Raw genomic sequence first — 18543 nt, forward strand, 5'->3', positions numbered from 1 at the left:
TTGAAAAGTAGCAAAGTCATGGTCATCTTTTGTCTAATACCTTGTGTAAGTTCATGAACTTTACATAAATCTTGCTATAGATTTGTTGCTAATGGGCAATAACTGTGTTTCAGATCATTTGAGAGCAATCCATCCATGACAGGTTTAAATTGTTATATACTTCTATTTAAAGGAGAGAAACTTCTCAAATAATTTTTTCCTGTAATTTCCTGTGAGAACACATGGATATGCGTAGGACTCTATGCTGGTGCTACCTTGCAACTTGTCATGGCATTGTCTAACCTGTTCACCCCAATTTCCTGTAGACAGGTCCACACTCACCATTGATAACAATGGGTTTGGGCCATACCATGGTAGTGAAAGACTGTAACATGTGAGGTCATGGATACTTAATCTCAGGAATGTCAAAGTCTGTATATTGAATCAAGGATGTTACATAACAAATGCTTAGGGTCATCTCAAAAGTGAGAATCTAAACTATGAAATTTGTTTTTTTTTATTGCTTTTGATGCCCAAAAGACCATAGAAATCTCTTATACTTTGAATCAGCCATCCTGCATATTTCTAACATTCATCAAAACCTCATTTCTGTTCAACAACTCATAAAACAGTCCACAATGCAGGATTGGTGTACATTCCAAAACTACATATATGAAAGACCCCTAAAATCAATTAGTTAAAAAGGGGGGTTAGAAATTTCCCAAAACTATATAACCTCCGCTCCGTTTGGCTCCATTTTTCGGAATTGGAACCTTGGAACCAGTCTATGTATCGGTACCAAATATCAACGCAGTCTGTTCAGCAGTTTTTGACTTTTTGTCGTTTACGGAAATGGACGACATCAAACACCGGTTGAAACCACCTCTATATCACAACTTCCAGTTGTGATAAAAACTACATAAATTTGCCACATTAGGAGCTTGTAGCTTAAATGTATTAAGTTGTCATTTTGTGAACACTGACAGAATGCTACAGAAATATTCTGTACCTTTGTTAATATACACTTCACATTGCTACCTGATTTTTAGAATTGCCACCTAATTTTATTTCTGGTGGTAAAAGTTTACCACCAGAAATGAAAAAATATTTCTATCACTTAATGTCATAAAAACACAGATAATTAATGCAATAAAAACTGAACAAATATTTCTTTAATGTAAAATACAAACATTTCTTGAATACCAAGAAAGTTGTTGCCACACTTGAGATCATAAACTGCCTAAAATATGTTCAAAGTGGCTACAAGATTTTGATTTGGCTAATGAGTTGGCTAATCATCTTGGTGACTTAGGGGGAGCCCTACAGTTTATGTGCATACCACATGGTAGCAGTAAACTTAATGATACTTCAAGTTTCATGTTGGCACAATTTTGCACAACACCATTGGCCTACTATATATACTTACCGTTAATGCACTCACCTGACTTGCCTATTGAACACCAAATATAGTACCAGGTCATAATGACACATAATGACACTGTACTGTGTTGTTTTATTGAAATACATTACATGTCCCCCAAAATTTAATTTGTCCCCCATTCAGACCTACTATGGGTCACTGTGTCCCCATGCAAGCAAAAGCTGGCTGAAACACCACATATTACTTAAATTCATGCCAAAGGAAATCAGGAATTCTACTCACTCGAAAACCGTGCTGTCATTTTGATCACCCCAGATCAAAATCTCTGAAATTGATCGCAGGGTTTCAACAAGCAGACTTTTATTCTGTTCTGTGATCACTTGGTTCTTCATCAACACATGATACAAAAACCTGCAATGAGATTTTCTAGTGTAAATACTTATTGCACAGTAGTCAGTTATTTTGATGTACATTCTGTTCAATAATACAAATAGACAAAAACAAGGCACAACCAAATCAATGGATAATATGTGTTGTGGGTGATAACATGGTATAGGAAAATTCTTAGGTTTGCTTTGTACACAATCAAGGGCCAGCGGCTGTAACTTTTGATTATTTTTTTCACTATTTTTGTTTGTAATGTCAACAACAATTTCTTGATTCACTTCCTCAAAAATCAAAGCATTGAGAGATAAAACAGTGCTGAGCTTGTCAACTCAGCATGTGTAGACTGCAATGTCATTGTTGACAATTGAACTCTGGTCTGGACTAGAATTCAAATGTGAACCACTATCAGTGCATGTTACATGTATAGATCCTGTGTTGACAAGCTAAGTAGTGGGTGTTTCAACATACTTTGGGGAGAAGAACAACTACTTGCAATTGATAAACAAAACAAAAATAGTGGAAAAATCACCAACTATTACAGCTACTGTCCCTTTAAACCTTGTGACTGAGCTGAAACCAGTTATTTGAGCTTACGTGACAATGCTTTTGTGCCTTTTTAGGTTTTGGTACGTGGGTAAATTTGATTTGAAAATGAATTTCAAAAGCATTTTATTCGCTGTCCCCTCAGATGGATACTTTGGTATACCATGCAGTCATATAACTTACAGACCATGCCAATGTGAAACACATTCAGCCCCTAACAAAATAATTGAATGCATCTACCCACATACATATACCAGTATGACAAATGAAGGGAACAATAGAAGAATATCCATTTATGATGAGGGCCAGTATGCCAGCATTCAGCTCTTCATCAATTTCCCCTGCATGTTTTATTCTCCATTTGTGTGCCCACCCAAGATTTGTCCAAAGTCTGTGGGCTCATATAAATATCGTAACAGAATAAATTGAAGGATTAAACTTCAGCAGACTTTAAAGTTGGTTTTTAGGGGATAGTAAAATTGAGGCAATATGCTTTTGCAGACTTTTGCCAAGATGGACGGCGAATGTGAAATCCATTAAAACATACATCCAAGAAAAGCCAACAGACTAGTGGCCTGATCGATAATGACCCCTCCACAGGCTGTAATAGTTCATCCCTACTACCACTCTTATTCTTTTATTTTACATCTTAAATCAAATTCTCTCTAAATCTGTAACAGAAGTGAACAGCTAATTAGCTAACTCACAGTCTAATCAAACAGTGTTAATGCAAAGACAATCGCTACTGATGGAGTGCACTAAATACTTTAGCACATTTATACTTAATAATTAATTAACACTTTCAAGCTGAGCATTAAAGTATAGACTGGGGCGATGTCGCATACCCTTAGATGTCTTTAACATAATTACTGGTATCAATGCAAGAAAAGCAGTATGCTGGTAAAGGAGCACTGATATGTGGAAAATACTTTGAACTGCAAGTTTCATGAACAATTTTATGTGGCCAAAACTAGGAACGGAACAAGAAAACATGGAAACGGCAGAGTGGTGTGTGTGTGAGATAATTTGACAGCACTTATAAACAACCCCATTGGCTATACTATCACTGCAAGCCCCAGTAAATTTCTTTGTTTTTCGCTGTATACAAATAAACAAACAAAACAAAACATCAATTTCACACCCGTATGTGATAACGGTCGATATACTGAACAAGGTCGTTCTGTCAATGGAGGTGTCGCAGCACCACTATCAAATCGTTTTGTTTGTGATCGTCTCCATAAACCAAGCCGACTATGTGGCCAGTCACAGCAACGTGGACCCGTCGAGAGGCAAATACGGGTATGTCATCAGAGGGCAAACTCGTTGATACTCTGTCAAACAAATCTGAGTCAGCGTCCACGCGTCCGTTTCTGTGGCTTCGCATTATTGACTTGGTCACGTAGTGCACAACGTCAGTTTATGACAATCCCTCGTACATGCCATGTCAAAGTCTGTCCAGTCACATTATTTCGAATTGAAATAGTTAAACACGCATTTTCATTATGTAAACTCCATAATCATTAAAGTGACAAATTATACTTTTCCTGGATAATATATTGACAGATAACAGTCCTAGATTGTACACGGAATAGGAATGACTTTACTAGTACTAGTAGTAGAGGCATTTTCCCCACTGTAGTCTGTTATCGATTCCAAGCCTGATTATATACATACTTGAGATGTTCTAGCGAGTGGAGATTTTTGGGTTTCCACACAGCTTGTTGGATCCAGTTTTTCCCCTTGGAAAACATGATCTTCCTACAGTCTTACGAAGTCCTTTCGAACTTTCCTGGCCTTGGTATCGCGATTTTTCCACCACACAGGAGTACGTTCGGGCTTCAGAAGTCGTCAGCCATTTTGTTCATACTAGCAATATACGCCCTCTAAGGCGATGTGTGATTGGCTCGGCCACCATACCAGGGACGGAAGCGGAAGAGTCGTCACATGCGTCAGATCAGGAGAGGCGTTGCACATCAAGGGCGACATGCATGTCAAGTGCTGACACACTGACAACAAGGACATCCTTTAAAAGTGACGACAAAGGTATAAAAGGAAGTTTGCTGCATCAACATCCAATCAATAATGCATTACAGGAGCGCCAAGAGTTGGGGGTGGGGGTTTGATCGTACCACGAATGTGAAAAACACATCCATGCTCGTACTCGAACCTCGCGCCAGGCTCCAGGAACGGCATCCACACAGGTGCTTGGCATTGCCAATATGACATAATGTGATTTGAAAGTCCTTTTGAAAAATTTTAGGACAAAGTTGATAGTTTAAAGGGTTTTTTTGTCAAAATCATAGCACTTTATTTACTAAAATATCTGGTTTGTGTTAATATCCAGCAGTGCAGATGTAAAAATGTGGTAGTTTTAAACTCCATGTATTGCTTAAAATCAAATGAATGAGGTCATCTCAGGTTGCAATATCACATTAGAGCTGCAAAACATTCATAATTCGTGCCACTTCAAAGGAGGCTTCAATAAATCTCACTATACCTGTTGCGTCAACTACCCTTCACTAGACTGTAGGAGGTACAATATTTTTGTTTTTACATTGAACTTTTGACATCATCTATCAGAGGTCCCTGGTTGCAGTTAGAGACCTACATACACAAATTTACATCATCCCTCAGAGGTCCCTTGATGCAATAAGAGACCTACTACATTACATTGTAGAATAAGTGACCTTTGAACTTTGAACCACTTACCTTTCAATATTTTGAGTGGACCAAAACACAGAATTTAATCACTCTGGCATGATCATTTTATTTCCTTATTGCTACCCATAGGAGTGTCCTTTAAGGAAATGACATATTGCCAATTCTTGATAGTCCTCTACCGTAAAGGGCCAGTAGCTGTAACTCTTGATGAACTTTCACTGTTGACCACAGTTCTTTGTTCTACTCCCCAAGGCATATTGAAATACATAGTATTCAATTTGTCAACTCAACCTGTACATGTATAGACTGGTTTTGATTGGCATTCAAGTATAAACAATAACCTGGCATTTTAAATGCATACACACTGTATTGACATGGTTACTGGGTGTTTCAACATGCAATAGGGAGTAGAAATACCTTTCATTTGACATGTAAAGCAAATTAAATAGTGGAAAAAAATCATCAAAAGGTCCAGCTTCTGTCCCTTTAAAGCCATAATGGCTGCAAATTTCGTGCATTATTTTCATGATTTTATTTTCAAGCCAAAACTTGGTTGGTGTGAATGTGTTAACTCAATGACGTGTATAAAAGTATCACTGCTCACTGATTTGGACCATGCCTACACGTTTTAAGAGGTAAAATGATATATGGGTGCCGCACTTGTAAAATGGCGCTCAACAAAAAAGTACGAAAAAATGCAGTATTTTGTGCATGTTCACATCGTGACCATCCAAGAAACAAGCATGATGCCATTTACTTGAATGTGCAACTCACGATGGCCAACATTTTGTTGTTGTAATCTTTATTTTCCTTGTCACATAGTTGTTGAGAAATGGCGGGAAATCTAAAATGATGTTAAAACTTTTGAACTTCCTACACTTAGGACAGTGTTATACACTTTTCCAGTCTTTAAATGGTCTTGTTTAAAGAAAACTTGGAAAACTCAAGATATTTTGAGATTGGTTTATTGCACATTTGTAGCTATTGTGGCTTTAGTAAACTGCTGTTCTTTTTTACTGACTTCCTATTAATGCATGATGCACTTTGTATCTATCAATGCACATTGCTGTAGTTACTTGCTAAGTTTAGCTGCTTATTCAGAAACTGTATTTTGTCACTTATTTTTAATCACTTTTGTTCCAGTATCGTCATTTTTGTTCCAATACCGTCAATACGCACAATGTATGCTCGCCTTGCATTGCAACATCTTCATCCAGAAAGATGGAGGACGAGGAGGTTATTCCCTTTTGTTGCCAAGCAACCAAGTGCAAACTACTACACTCACAGTCAGCAAGAAGTAGCAGGAGACACAAAGGTCATCGACCTTCGCAGTGATACGGTGACCATGCCAGATGCCGAAATGAGAAAAGCAATGAGTGAAGCAGCGGTGGGAGATGATGTACTCAGGGAAGATCCTACAGTAAACGGTAACAAGCTCTCTTATTTACAGACTTAACCCTTTCACCACCATGGTTTGTCCCAAATCCATTGTTTTCTATGGTAAAGTTGGACCTGTATACACTGAACGGGGGTAAAAGGGTTAAGTTAACATGTGCATTATCTTTATATTGCATCTCATGGCAGACATTTTGAAGAATGTATTGGTGTAAACTTACGTGATGCCTTCATTGTGTATATTGTACTTACTGGCGATCATTTATCCGGTATCTGTATAGATTTGCACATCTTGGCTAGAGGCCAAATAGAAATGTACTGAAATAAACTGAACTGCGCTATTGTGCAAAGAAAGTGAAAAAATAATTCAACTCATATGTAATGATGTGCTGACTGGTTTTCTTGCTTTCCTGTCACCTTTCAGTTGTACCCCTTTCATCCCTCGTTTCCCTGTATAATGGGTCCACCCACTCAATCAAACACAATAAGAATATACCAAAGTTTGGTAGTGAAAGGGATAATGACGTTTTTTCTTGATGCACACTATGTGTTGAATTGTCAAAAAAGTTGATGTGCATTTTGATATCATCTGGAGTTTACTTAAAGTTATTGAACAGATAAAATGCATGTACACTACATAGAGTAGAATCTAGTATTTTCCTCCAGCTCTTTTACATATTGCATGTCGATGGAAATGATGTATCTTTGCTTTTGACAGAACTTGAGAAGACAGCTGCAGACTTACTGGGAAAAGAATCTGCTTTGTTTGTGACTTCTGGAACTATGGGTAATTTAATTTCAAGTGAGTGTGTATACATTTCATTCAGCCTATCATCAAATGAGGATATTAAGGATTTCACTAGTTGTACAAGTGGAAATTCACATATACAGATGTTTACAAGTATGTAGATGTTCTTGTGGGAAAAATTACAGTGTTCGATGCGGAAAGCAGTGTTATAAATAATAACAAATTAATTCAAGTACAAAGTCATTATATATGTTACTTATAATTCACGCATCCTACAATCATCAGACAGAACTGTAATTTAGTTAAAGGTATACAGTCACCTGTAATCTAAATATGCCCATGTATAGTCAAAGGGGCATTCCTTGTATTCAAAATGCCCATATGAGGGCGCTGTTTTTAAAAAGCGCCATCCAATCTGTGATTAGTTAGATTTTATCTTTCCATGGTAACTGTGGCAAAATTGGAACAGGTGACAGTATACCTTTAAAATTTAGGTGACAAACACACTTACCCAAGATAGTGTAAGGCCCTCTGTAGGGAGCATGTGTCTTACTTAGGCTTTCCCATTCACATTGATAATGTATAACATTATTGGTTATTACAATATGCCTTTTAATGTTTTATAGCTATGTGTCATACCACTGGACGAGGGGAAGAGATGCTGGTTGGAGACAAATCTCATATTGTAGTCTATGAACAAGGAGGCTCAGCATTTGTAAGTTTCAGCTTCCTTGTTTCAATCTGTTCAATAATCATACAGAAAATCATGCAAATGATGTGCTTGTACTAGTGTCTGCTCGGTTTTCATTGAAGCACGTATTTTTTCTGCAGAATTAAAGCAGTAAAATTCTAACAACATCGATAATAATTGTAGGATTGTTACCAAATTTAACATTACAAGCATGACATCAGACTCTTCCGACAAAATTTTGAAGTTTGTCTTTGCAACAGTGTTTATTTCTGCTGATTATTGTTGCAGCCCATACTATGTAAATTTTATTGTCTCCATCATAACAAAGTGGATATTGATGTAGTGATTCACCACTGCCAATTTGAGTTATTTCGAGAAGTTTCACCAAAATTTGCGCAAATACTAATTTTTGTGCATTAATGATGGAATTGTGTCATCAGTAGGATCAGCCCTATAGCAATGTTGGTTAGATGGACATTTGCAGCAGTTATGTTGGATTTTCTGTCTTACCTTGCTGATAATGTTGCTCTAAAAACTGCGCTGTGTTTGGTCTTCTTAAGTCATCTATGAATATTTCCTTGCAATTGCCCTGTATTTAGCAAGGACAAAACACTAAATTTGTAATTTATATACGGAAGAGTTGCTTTTAGAAGTTTCAACATAAGATTTACTGTTGTGTTACGGACATGTATGAACTTTTTAAATCAATTCCAAATAACTGACAAAAGTTTGTAAAATAATGGAAAGTTACCAAGTTACAGAGTTATAGTCCTCAGAAGAACATCAACAAAGGGCAAATTTAGAGACTTCAATTTTTTGGGTTTGCATTTTGTCTTCTCATGAATTTTATCTTCCCTCCCAGCTTGCAGGTGTGCATCCACGAAGCCTGACTAACCTGCCCGATGGAACGTTTGACATCAAAGAGGCCGAAGAGAAGATACGAACAGATGACGTGCACCTTCCAATCACAAAACTGATTTGTCTTGAAAACACGCACAATAAATGTGGTGGCAGGTCACTGCCAATGTCATTTTTGAAGCAGGTAGGGGTCCTTGATCAGAAAACTTTCATATTTGGTTTACAAGTCTCTATGGATGGACTGACTTGGATTTTATTTAAAGGATTATGGAATTTGCATATGGAAATTTTTTAGGGCTTATTTTGTTACTTTATGTCATAACAACTTTCTGGCAGATTCCACAGGTCCAATAGCTTTCAAATGAAACTGTTGGTCAAATGACTTTCAAAGTCGGCTTATGATAGGGATGTCTTCTTTCTGATTATGATAAAAATGTGTTGATGACAAACTTCTTAGTGAAATCCTTGTAATCTCTTCATTCAAACTTTGTTTGGTTTGGTCATACATGTTAATTGGCAAACAAAAGTTTGAAATGACTTTGTCAAAAACAACATCATGGTGTTGTTCACTATTGTTTCAGCTACAGATAACTGAAGAGCAATGTTAACTACTAGGTTGCGTGTGTATGGAACACATTGTACAGCCGTGCATTGTAAGCAACCATTTCAAGACATTCAGACGACTGTGGCTCTTTTTTCCACAGGTTCGTGACCTTGCTGATAATCATGGTTTGAAAGTTCACATGGACGGAGCACGTGTAATGAATGCAGCCGTTGCCACCAATACGAGTGCCGCAGAGATACTGCAGCACTGTGATTCTGTCAGTCTCTGCCTGTCAAAGGTCAGTGATTCTGCTAATGTGATGATGATAGTGTTAAAAACACTCTTTTAAATCATTTTGGTTCTTGTTAATAACTTGTTCAAGCAAAGTTTGTATGAAAAATATTTATCTTAGGGTTCAGTGTTATTATAACTCAAGTACAGTTTGTGCTCCTTTTCCAGCATAAACTGCAGTTTTGAACCAATTTTCCGTAAAAAGTTAGATTTTGAATGTTGTCAAATTTTCTACTTTAACCTGATGTAGAAAAAACAAATTTTATAATTTTGTAAAATTATGACACAATTGAAAACACTACATCAGAAATTCGTGTTGGTGATTCCAACATGATTTTCAGCAACAGAGCCCAGGTTTTCTTCTCTACTCTTCACATTTGCATATGATGAAGTTGCATAATTGGGATATGTCTTGCTACCAGTTTTAAATCATTGCATTGCCCTCACACTGGACATGTAATGGTGCTCCTCCTGACTACTCACAGAAGTGAGAATAGCAGCGCCCTCAGGTGGCAGATCTTTCACTCTACGTTGCCCTTTTCCAAGGACTGCAGCTGAACATTTGGTCAATGCTCTTGCCTGAATCTTGTTATGTTCTATGCGTGACATATCTATATTTTGTTTCTTCAAGTATTCACATGAAGCACCTTTAAAATATGAGCACTCACCAGTGAAATCACGTTATTTTTCCTTTGCCAATGCTGTTGACACAAACCATCATACATTGTTGTACAAACAAAGAACATAAACTTCCTGCATCACATATAAATGTCAAGTTCATGACACTGATTATCAAAATCCGACGTAAATAATCAGTTCTTGAATTTCTGTACATAGTCTGTGTTCTGTTGCACATTTTAAAAGTGTTTTGTGTACAGATTTCTGAAAAAACTACTTCAAGCATCAACAATTTTATCATCAGACAGGCAGCAGAATTTTGATCTTCAAGTACAAGCAAGGCTGTGATGAAATAAGTCATCATTCAGTTCGGTGTTGTTCTATTTTACAATATAAAATTCTCTTGTGGCTACGTCAGAGAGAATCCACACAAAACTACTTTGATTTCACATAGAGAGAGCTAACACCATCACAAGAGATAAAAAAGTTTTTGTACTTGGAAGAAATATGAATGCTCACATCATACATGCATGTACTACATTTTAGGGTTTGGGAGCCCCAGTTGGTTCTGTCATTGCAGGCTCAGAGGACTTCATTTTCAGGTAAGCAATTAGAAGTTAACCCTTTTCGTCTGATTGAGTTGTACATGTGTTGTGTAAGCAGTTTTCCGAATGATGCTATAGCCTAGTTTGCAAGGCTTCTACATGAAAAGAAAACTTTTTGTTTTTGTTTAATTCACAATTTCTGTCACTCAGTAACTGTCGGAAGAGAAAACATAATTTCAAATCCTCAGTCACAAGGCCTTCTGTTGGCAACAATATTTCCATATTTCCTTGTCATACAATTGATAGAGATCAAAGTATGCCAGCACCTACAGAAGTTCAGAATTTTGCACAATTTATGGTCTGAGAAATCATATAAGTATAGTGTCCACTTCCTTAGATGTGGTATAAAATCATTTCATTTTTAATCTTAATTTCTGAAGCAGCCTTCCACTTAGGTCCTGTATGAAGGTCAGACTTTTCTATAGAAAGTGATAGGTTTGTATCAAAGTTCAAAGGTGAAAGGTTGTAGCTGATTATGTCACGTGATTTTTCTCATACAGGGCACGAAGATGTCGCAAGGCATTGGGTGGAGGAATGAGGCAAGCAGGTGTACTGGCAGCGGCAGGGTTGCTTGCATTGGACAGTGGTGTCAAAAGATTACACGTCGACCACGAAAATGCCAAGCTACTGGCACAGGGTAAGTGAAGGAGAAGTAGAATGGAATTTTTAAGTTAGCAATTTTTCTGTTTGATTCAAACTTGCAGCCTATAGTACCTACTCTTGCAGCAGAGAAATCTGCATTCTGAACTAATCAGCTATATCCCCACCTCTAAAAGTGGTGGTTCAATAACCATGCAATATTTTGATATTGTTGCCGTTTTGACTGCCAACCCTCCACACAGGTGGAGTCAAATGACACACACACAAACACACACATACCCATGCATACTCATAGACATCAAAAAGAAAACGCTGTCATAGATCAGGACAGATTTCATTGGGATAACTGGCTTGTTTGTTTTGGATTTCCCCTAAGATTATAAGAAAGAAAACCATTACATTTTGTCATCGTAGATTTTCATATTCCAGTAAGATCACCCCTAATGCTTTGACAGGAACTCTGCAACTTATGAAAACAAAATGATGAAATTCGATGTTATTACCATGGTAAATGGTTTGCATGTCGTCAATAATTGAATTAATCTTAAATTCTGTGTAGTTTATATTCAGTAACTGTACTGCATGGGGTGCGTTTTTTGAAAATGGATGAAAAATTCACATTGATGGATATTATGGTGTAGCTCTTCAAGTATTGAATGGTGTTAATACAATCCATGGATTATAATCAGTAGATTTTATTATTCTAAAAAAATTGGTAATGTTTTCCCATAAGTTTGGTCAATATTTTCAGTTCAAGTTATTTTCCTCAGATAAAAAAATGAATTGCAAAACATCAACATGTGAGTCTTTGTTAAAAGCAATTCTGTTTCTGTTGGAACAAGAAATATGCCCCTCCCCCTTAAGGTAGAATGTACCTCGGGGACAGATATTCGGACTCTCAAACTTTTACAATTCTCTTCTGATATACTACGTGTGGGGGTTCATTTTAAAGCTCTTGATGAAAGAAAACTTTTCACTGGCTTAGTTTTTCAAAATTCGAAATTTTTTATTTTTCTCCATAGAGTTAACACAGGGATGGCGGCCATTTTGAATTTCTAATATCGGTAAATCTTGGGTTATTTGTTTCTCTAGTACAAAAATTTGCACGGTAACTCCCTATTTTTATTCTTGATTTTGAAAGAGAATGATTGAAAGATTCCTTAAGGAAAGTTAGAGCAAAAGTTGAAGTCTTTCACTTTCGAGGTGCATACTACCTTAAGGTAGTATGCACCTCGAAAATCAAGAACTTAAAACTTTTGCTCAAATACTTCTCAAGGAATCTTTGAACCATTCTCTTTCAAAATCAAGAATAAAAATCAGGGGATCACCGTGCAAATGTTTGTACTAGAGAAACAAATTTCTCAAAATTTACCGATATTTGAAATTCAAAATGGCTGCCATCTCTGTGTAAACTCCATGTACAAAAATACAATTTTTGATTTTCAAAAAACTAAGATGGTTAAAAGTTTTCTTTCTCCAAGAGCTTTAAAATGAGCCCCACAAGTGGAAGATCAGAAAAGAATCGTAAAAGTTAGAGAGTCAAAATATTTGTCCCCGATGTGCATTCTACCTTAATGCTGGCAGACTGACTGTAACCCTGAAATCTTTGTATTGAATTGTTTCCAATGTAGGTATAGACAAGTTGAATCATCCCCTTCTGTCAGTGAGTGTCGAACACACTGAAACCAACATGGTATACCTCACCACCAACGACGTCTCTGCCACAACAGTCACTGAAATGATGAATCAGGTCACCGATGAGGAACGCCGAGAAATCGGAGACAACTTCCAGATAAAAATGTTCCCAGTTGGACCTCATATGATTCGACTTGTCACCAATAAGCATTTTACCTCAGAACAGGTTCAGTGGACAGTGCGAAAATTTGAGTATGTTGCGAATAACCTGTACAGGCATTCAGCTAAGGCCAGTGGATAATGCCAAGTGTGGACAATTACTTTATGACAGGGTGTTGACATCTTTCTCATCGACTATATACCAGCTTCAATACCCTACCAAATATTCTGGGTATAAATGGTTTTTATGCTAATATCAACAATAAATCTATTTCTTTTTAATTTAAAACCTGACAGAACATGCTCACTGCGAGTACTTTTTATCAAGTTTTTATGAAATATAAACAATAAATCTATTTCTACTTAACAAAAAACCTAACTGAACATTCTCAGTGGGCACCACTGCACCAATAATATGTCTGTTTAAACAAAACAAAATGTGACTAAATGTTTAATTTTGAAAATGTGAAATTGAATGTAAATCTATTTTCAGAAATATCAATCAAAGGGTATTTTCCGATCCCGTCCTGTATCTGTGTCATCTTGTCATTTACATTTAACAGTTTGTTGTGATGTGACCAACACACATAGCCCCAGAAGTTGCCTCTTGAGTATTAACAAAAGTGTATCTGGAATAGCACAGATCGCAAATGACGTCATGTTTTCTCTCATGAATATGCATAAATAAATATTCATCCACATAAATGACGACAATAAAACCTGCTAGTGTTACAATGGCAACTTAAAGTTACACTATGGTCGACCATTTTTTAGGCATCTTTCAACAAGTCGAACGACATCAGCAACTGTTCGTTTGCAACAATAATGGTGAAAAAAGGGTCAAAAGATAGCGATAATGTCCCTTTAAGTAACAAACCTGAAATCACGATCTCAACGCTATTTCAATGATTATGTGTTTCAGAACTTGAACAAGATATGAATGCAGGCTCACTTTTCAAAATATGGCATTCAAATCAATTCTATGCTCAACAATATCAATAAACGTGGATTTTCAAAAAGTCATGTACATTATACTGTCTTTTGTAGCATAATTTGTTGGGCAGTACCAACACACACACACACACACACACACACACACAATGCAAAATTGCCTCAAGTGTTACAGTTAATCAGTCACAGCAAATTTGCATATAGCTGTATATAGTATTATGTATTAGTTTCACCAAGTGTGGAATTCTACAGGTTTATTGAAGGGTTTTTATCAGGGATTTAAACAATGACATCCAAGTTCACCCAACACAGCAGCATTACATGTTGAATAGCTATTAACTACCCAGCAGTATGTACCTAAAAAATGAAAGTCGTGCATTTTCAACCTCACTGTGAAACGCCGAAATTCACAAACAAGTTAGAATGTTTGCAAAATCTTTCATTCAAAAAATATGCAAAACAATGTCAAAAGATACACTATGAAATCGTTTATAATAAGATTAAATAATGCTTTCTTGGTGTGATACACTTCTGACACTTTGTGAATACCTCCAGTACCTTCTCTTCTGTGTCACTGTTTTCCTGAAGGAAACAAGGTGGCTGAAAACGACACTCCCCCCATCTTCAGATATATCCTTCTTCAAATTTGAGCTATGATTTGCAACTTGGGAGCTACCGTCTGCAGATGTAAGCTGCCCTCTGCAGATTATACCCAGACTGCAAACTGGGAACACACGCGTAGTTTTAATAGTGCAGTGTTTATGCTGCGAGTTTATGCTACATCCGACGTTCTCATGTGTAGACTATTCATAGTCTACGTATGAGAACGTAGCATAAACTCGCAGCAAAAGCTCTACACTATTACAACTACCCATTTCACAACACGCCTTTGATTAGGAACTACTCTCTACAGAGTTGACCTTCGCTCTGATGATTTGAGCGACACTGCAGATTTGAACATCCATCTTAAGAGTAGAACGCACCTCGATGACAGACATTCGGACTCTCAAACTTTTACAATTCTGTTCTGATATACCACATGTGGGGGTTCATTTAAAGCTCTTGGTGTAAGAAAACTTTTCACAGTCTTAGTTTTTCGAAATTCGAAAATTTTATTTTCTCCATAGAGTTAACACCGGGATGGCGGCCATTTTGAATTTCAAATATCGGTAAATCTTGGGTAATTTGTTTCTCTAGTACCAAAATTTGCAAGGTGACCCCCTATTTTTATTCTTGATTTTGAGAGAGAATGATTGAAAAATTCCTTGAGGAAAGTTAGAGCAAAAGTGTAAGTCTTTCACTTTCGAGTTGCATACTACCTTAAGATTTGAGCTAGGCTCTACAGATTCGAGGCACGCTGTACAGATTTGAAAGACACTGTTCAAATACAACATCGTTCTTATTTCTCATCCGATATGAGCATAACTAAGTGACCCAAGACATAAACGATGTGTGGAGTTGCTTTCCCATTTTTGCCAGACGTAAAACGCCTCCACCAGGAACAAATGAGTGAACAATTTGATAGGGGGCTTTGAAGATTTATTTTTTAAAAAGGAGATTCCAAGAGGCTGCCTCGGAAAAAAATCCAGCCAAGGATATAGAAAAGACAAAAAAAAAGATTGCCTAGAGACATGATGTAAAAAGAACGAACCGACAGTAACTTTCAGCAATCATTTTTCTCATGCATTTTAACGCTCCCTTCGGGTGCCTCGGGCGCTCACTTTTATAGTATAGTATCTTTCACTTTGGGGCGTCCTTTATTCATAACACTCTCTCAATGGCACACTCTTAGGTCACCACATTTTAAGAACGTCTGATCTCATTTCACTAATGACATGCTTTGTTATTATAATTATTTTAACAAACCTCGCTGCTGTTTTTAACATGAACCCAGTTTTTCAATTTGAAACTTGTCAACAAAAATATTTGTCGTATACAAAGGGTTTCTCCATACCCGTCCCGAATATTGAATGTTTCCCAGAACTTCTGTTTTTCAATTCCCAACAACTTTTAGCACAACATTTGCAATGCAAGCTGAAGAGGGTTAGACAAACGTTCAAGAATTTGCCTATACTTAAATCTCAATATGCTCATTTGTCTTTCGTCATTTTGTAGACTACATTCGAATAGAATACGTTGAACTTGAACCTGTGTATCACATGAACTTTTGAAACGGAAATCCCATGAACTTCTGTAGCATATACTTATGTAGAAGAGCTTCTAAACGAGCTAAATTAGGAATTCGAAGTTTAGAAAGACATCTAGCTTCTGCAGCTGCTAATTATCGGATATATCTGATATAGCGGTGACACAATAAATTATCGGGAATTGTTCTAAATAAGCTAAATATATTATGCTTTGTTAGAAAGTTTTGAAAGTTATTTAGATGTTCTAAATATCTTATATTCGATATATAACCGTGAGAAATCGTTCTGAACAAGCTGAACTAGAAAGTTTAGAAAGATATTTAGATATTGCTAATATCATATCGGATATCCGATATAGCCGTGAAAAAAATTACAGTGGGTCGTCACAAGGTCTGAATGAGCTACATTTGAAAGCTTATATCATGCTAAATATCGGATATATCCGATGTAGCCGTGAAAAAAGAAATCTTAGGGATTGCTTTAAATTGGGAAGTTTCGAGATTTTTAGATCATGCTAAATGTATACCTTATATATCTTATATAATACTATAGCCTTGAAAAATGTCGGGAATCCTAAAGGAACGCGTGCGCGCTAAATCAGAAAATTTCAAAAGACATTTAGAACTTGTAAAATATTAGATATATTCGATATACTAGTAAAAATGAAATGCCGTCGACCGTTCTTAACAAGTTAGATTAGAAAGTTTAGAACGAACAATGTCTAAAATTGAGGATAAAATATCTAAATTACGATAGTTTAGACTATAGTTTAGCTTTCTAAAGCTCTATCTAAACTTTCTAAATTAGAAATTATAATTTAGCTTTCTAAATTTCTAGGTAGACTTTCAGACAGAACTTTACACCGTACAGTAAGTTCGAATGCCACATTTTCGTTGCTTTTGCTCCTTGAAATCCACGTTAAGGTTTCCTTGCAAGTACATCCGAGATGGAACTACATCCTTCCACGTCCCATGGAGGTAGGCTGACATATTAAGTTGTTCATGGGAGGTGTAAGCTTATGTGCTGCCTCCATGCACGTCCATACGTCAACTGCCTCTGCCGAGCATATGCAATTAATCGTGAAAACCCGGGGGCTCGGGCTCTCTGGTTGTTTGCAGGCTTGTTTGTAATATTCGTCATGCTCTGTGCAAACACAATAAAGAATCACAGAGTTTTTAATATTTACTCCTTTTCATACACCCACGAGAAAACATTGGAGAGTGAGTTCCATGTGGTAGCTCGCCTAGCCTTAAACTGTCAGAACTTCTGATCATGACGGCCAACAAAATTAGGAAAGTAGAGAGAGTGTTTTCTTCCTCACATCTTTCGTTCGGACATGAAAAATCTAAGATCTAACTACTCCATCCGACATAGTTTTATACTTATCAAACGGAAACACATGTCACCATCACAATACGTCAAAGATTTTTCATTTCCGTTGCGAATAAGGATTGAAATTTAGGCACCTTATGGCCCTTACGTGCTATTTCTTCCCTTAGCACAGACCTTTAATCGTTTCATATATTGGCATGCCGATATCAGATTCTCTGACCATTCATGAACTCGGGTGACAACCCTGCTTTGTTCTGCTCTGAGGTCAAATTGTTCACGTGTCGTCGCTTATTATATTGTCCCTTTCCCAGGCAGGAAAACAGCAGGAAAGCTTAAAAAACACTGTTTTCGCCTGAAGAACTCCCCGGGCCTACGCGCTCAGGGACGCAAAGCAATGTATAAAATACTTCGGCCTTGTTTATTGTTCTTCCTTAGCCTCCCCCCCCCCCTCCGTGCTTGCCGAGATATACCGCAATATGGGTCACTCGTCCATCAAGAATTCGGCACGGTTGTCACGATATCGCTTGTCATCATAGGTGCAAATGACAGCTAAGCGATATTTAGATTTTGACGTTTCAAGCCAGTGATAAAGCACAGGCGAACTGGGAGTGAATAGTCTAAGAAACATAATATTAGATCATAATTATGACATACAGTATCTGTGTAATCTATAAAACAGCTTTGGTATTACATCATGGGTTGTGGACCTCTTTTCTGCTCTGCATTACTTGATAAAATCATTGAAAGTGTATGGATTATACCTGACATAGTCGTCTAGGGCGCGTCATATAGAGTATTTCATAAGTAAGCTACACACATTCATTATCCGTACATTTTTCCAGTGCCCTTCCCCCCGGGCTGGCTACAATTCCAAGCTGCTATGAATATGCAGCTTGGTTTTTTGCTCACGTGTTGACACACATGAGCATATGTCGCAGCGATGTCTGTCTGTCTGTGTGTCTGTGTGTCTGTGTGTCTGTCTGTCTTTCTGTCTGTCTGTCTGTCTGTGTGCTCAATA

General features: G+C 37.1%; 2 protein-coding genes across 4 annotated transcripts in view; one reads left to right on the top strand and one right to left on the bottom strand.

Annotated features, from left to right (window-relative positions):
* Nucleotides 1-4170, bottom strand: part of LOC139151630 (protein CLEC16A-like) — a 31686-nt gene extending 27516 nt beyond the window's left edge. The window contains exons 1-2 of one of the 2 annotated variants that reach the window (XM_070724556.1): nucleotides 3965-4170; nucleotides 1643-1771 (exon numbers count right to left, since the gene is read on the bottom strand). In XM_070724556.1, coding sequence (XP_070580657.1) covers nucleotides 1643-1771; nucleotides 3965-4041 — 206 coding nt within the window. In that variant the 5' untranslated portion in view covers nucleotides 4042-4170. The remainder of the gene's footprint in view (nucleotides 1-1642; nucleotides 1772-3964) is intronic. The other variant, XM_070724557.1, reaches the window with a different exon arrangement.
* Nucleotides 4171-4218: 48 nt separating this feature from the next.
* LOC139151633 (uncharacterized) lies at nucleotides 4219-14114 on the top strand. Of its 2 annotated transcripts, none has more exons than XM_070724561.1 (9): nucleotides 4219-4333; nucleotides 6095-6378; nucleotides 7065-7148; nucleotides 7721-7809; nucleotides 8648-8827; nucleotides 9348-9485; nucleotides 10643-10698; nucleotides 11202-11338; nucleotides 12933-14114. In XM_070724561.1, exons 2-9 carry the CDS (start codon nucleotides 6132-6134, stop codon nucleotides 13235-13237), a joined length of 1236 nt encoding a protein of 411 aa, XP_070580662.1. In that variant the 5' UTR covers nucleotides 4219-4333; nucleotides 6095-6131; the 3' UTR covers nucleotides 13238-14114. The 2 variants fall into 2 exon arrangements, with proteins under 2 accessions (XP_070580662.1, XP_070580661.1); XM_070724560.1 differs by lacking the exon at nucleotides 4219-4333 and adding an exon at nucleotides 4348-4491.
* Nucleotides 14115-18543: the final 4429 nt, after the last annotated feature.

This window comes from Ptychodera flava, chromosome 15 (genome assembly GCF_041260155.1).
Source record: "Ptychodera flava strain L36383 chromosome 15, AS_Pfla_20210202, whole genome shotgun sequence".
Classification (NCBI taxonomy): Eukaryota; Metazoa; Hemichordata; class Enteropneusta; family Ptychoderidae; genus Ptychodera; species Ptychodera flava.